This window comes from Populus alba, chromosome 12 (genome assembly GCF_005239225.2).
Source record: "Populus alba chromosome 12, ASM523922v2, whole genome shotgun sequence".
Lineage (NCBI taxonomy): Eukaryota > Viridiplantae > Streptophyta > Magnoliopsida > Malpighiales > Salicaceae > Populus > Populus alba.
The window spans coordinates 54,578-57,367 of NC_133295.1; the positions used below are offsets into that span (position 1 = coordinate 54,578).

Below are 2,790 nucleotides of genomic sequence, written 5' to 3' on the forward strand. Positions count from 1 at the left end.
AGGAATTGTAGGAGAAGCTGTAGATTTTTTAAAGGTGACAGAGACCTGGAAAAAGACCACCTTCACATAGCCCTAGTAATGCTACAACATTGAGTTGTTCTGGACATTGTAAAATGAAACAACTCTTGGTGGAACATGATTAAATAAAGACATTACTATTAGTGATATAATTATCTTATGGGGGACAAATGAATTAATACCGTGGAAGCAACCACCTCTTACCCTAACAAATATGAGATTGCAATCACTTTTTGTTTTTCCAAGTTCATATTGGAAAATACTGTTGACTTTCAAGGCAGTGAAAAACAAACAAGTCAGAAAGCTTTTGCTAAAAAGGAAAGCATTGCCCCCACCATGTCTTTGTCTTGATGACTTGAATTATACAATATAAGATCCGTTACATTCAGGGAAAGGAGGTGCACTAGTTGAATTGAATAATCCAACGGTGGAGAGATGAATGCATTACATATTAATTGAATTTATAACCATTGATTTAAGGGTGAATTCGAGAAGGTTACAAGTAAATATCTCTAGACAACTCCTATGCGTACGAACCAGTCAAAAGCATGGCAGAACAAAGTAATAGCGCTGCTTTGTGTAATTTCCAGTGCTCCCTTTATTAAACCCCATCATATCTGCCTTCCTTAGCCTTGTAAACCTCCTCTTCTCATCATCCTCTGCCCTTCCCTCTCCCTCTTCTTTGCCTCCCTACTGCAAATGTCTCTCGTCTCCATAGAATCTCCAAAACACTGTGCCAAGCGAGGACTAAACGTCAACAAGCTATCCAAGAAGCTTTTCTTTGCCTTCTCGGCATTCTTCACCACACTTCTCTCACTAATATTGCTCATCTGGCTTATCCTGCGCCCTGCCAAACCTGAGTTCTCTCTCAAAGAGGCTGATATCTACCAACTCAGCCTCTCAGCTCCTAACCTTCTTAACTCCTCTATCCAACTTACCCTACTTTCCAAGAACCCGAATCAAAAAGTCGGCATTTACTACGACGAGTTACAAGTTTATGCTGCCTACAAGGGTCAGCAGATAACTGTTGACTCCCCCCTTCCTCCATTCTACCAAGGACATCAGGATAGCAATCTATTAACAACATCTTTAGTTGGAACTGGATTGCCTGTGGCTCCATCCTTCAATTACGAAGTGGGGCGTGATCAGACTGCTGGAAAACTAGTTCTAAATCTAAGGGCTAATGGAAGGATCAGGTGGAAGGTAGGGACTTGGGTTTCAGGCAGATACCGAATCAATGTTAATTGCCTTGCAGTTATGGCTCTTGGACCTACTCTTCCAACAGGACCTTTGAGTTCAAAGCAAGGGACTGCATGCTCCACCACTGTCTGAATAAGATCCGCCAAGCAACAAACTAAGCTACTAGTGAGTTACTTGGTCCTACTTGCTAAGATATTTAATCTTGTGGTCTACATGTTTTTGCTTCTCCGAAGTGCTGTAAATTAATTATAGTACGAGCTAAGACTACAGTTAAGATGACAGTATTAATTAATTAATGAAACCTTGTGGATTATGCATGCACTTCTATCTTTTATCGTGGCAACTTCGATTTTGCTTGGCATGTGATAGTTGGAGATTGAAAGGGCAGGATTCCAGAGATCCTTTTGAGGTGGGTTTTTTTGGGTTGAAGATGATGTTGAGGGGTTCTTGGCAACGCAGCGGCAATAACGGAAGCGGCAGAAATCAATGGATTCATGATAAGTTCCTCGCACCTAAAGTTGGTGTTGGGTACGCTTTATTTGTTTGAGTGTTTCAGCTTTGCTTCTCTGAATGTTCTCTGAGCAGAAAGAAATGGAGTGGGACTGATAGAGATGAGAATCTGAGGAGAAAAGGAGATGAAGGCAGGAGATTTACTTGCTGCCTTTGCCATGAATGAAATTTCCACGTCAATCCTTCAGCTTTAGTGCTCACAGGATAACATTAATCTAGCCACGAATGCTCCTGGGTCCCTATGACCATTAGATTTCTGGAATCTTTTCTCTCAAATTAACTTTCTTCTGTCTGCCTTTCAAACCATACTACTACTGAATCTGTATGCTAATGAATATACGTACCAAGGTTTTTACTAAGGAACATACTAATTCCAGGTCATGGAATTTTCTGTCTCCAAAAGCCCTAAAAACATTATATACACATCTGCTGCTGCAAGTGAAGAATAAAATTCCAGATTCCAGATGCTTACCCGTCTTATCCCACCTCTCCTGTCTCCAGAAATAAGGCAAATAGATTTAAAAAATACTGTGAACTTTCGGGTCAACACAGAAAGTTAATTTCTAACCTATTTTTATTCTGATTCTGGTCGTGTATTTATTTATTTATTTATCAATATATAATATTGTTTTCTCATCCGAATTGTTGTATGTTTATTAAATTTAGCCACATATTAGTCAATTAAAACATGGCATGTGTTCTAAGACAGTACTCCCCAAATTAACATGCGATCACAAGAACATGTGTCATGTTTTAAACTTAATAGTGGACGCTTTTTTGGATTGAAGGACTTCAGCAATTTTGGAATCCAAATCATATTTCCTTTTCATCAAAGGTTGAGCGTATTTTTTAAGCAATTAGCCCAAAAATAGTTCAAGCTATCGAAGTAAAATAGTAAACCAAAGCTAAAATGTGTTCACACCAGAGGCCAAACTACTGCATGTAAAGGCAGGAATATACTCATATAAATTCGAAGGACGAGGGCATAAAGAAAGAACATGCATGTGCGACCACCTTTTATATTGCACATCTTCAGCCTTTTGGTACCTTTTATTGGCAAGG

At 39.3% G+C, this 2,790-nt stretch overlaps 1 protein-coding gene across 1 annotated transcript; it reads left to right on the top strand.

The window, feature by feature from the left end:
- The first annotated feature begins 562 nt into the window (after window positions 1-562).
- LOC118037810 (NDR1/HIN1-like protein 26) lies at window positions 563-2,364 on the top strand. Its single transcript, XM_035043920.2, has 2 exons — window positions 563-1,383; window positions 1,588-2,364. The coding sequence occupies exon 1, from the start codon at window positions 718-720 to the stop codon at window positions 1,348-1,350; it is 633 nt and encodes a 210-aa protein (XP_034899811.1). The 5' UTR covers window positions 563-717; the 3' UTR covers window positions 1,351-1,383; window positions 1,588-2,364.
- The last annotated feature ends 426 nt before the right edge of the window (window positions 2,365-2,790 follow it).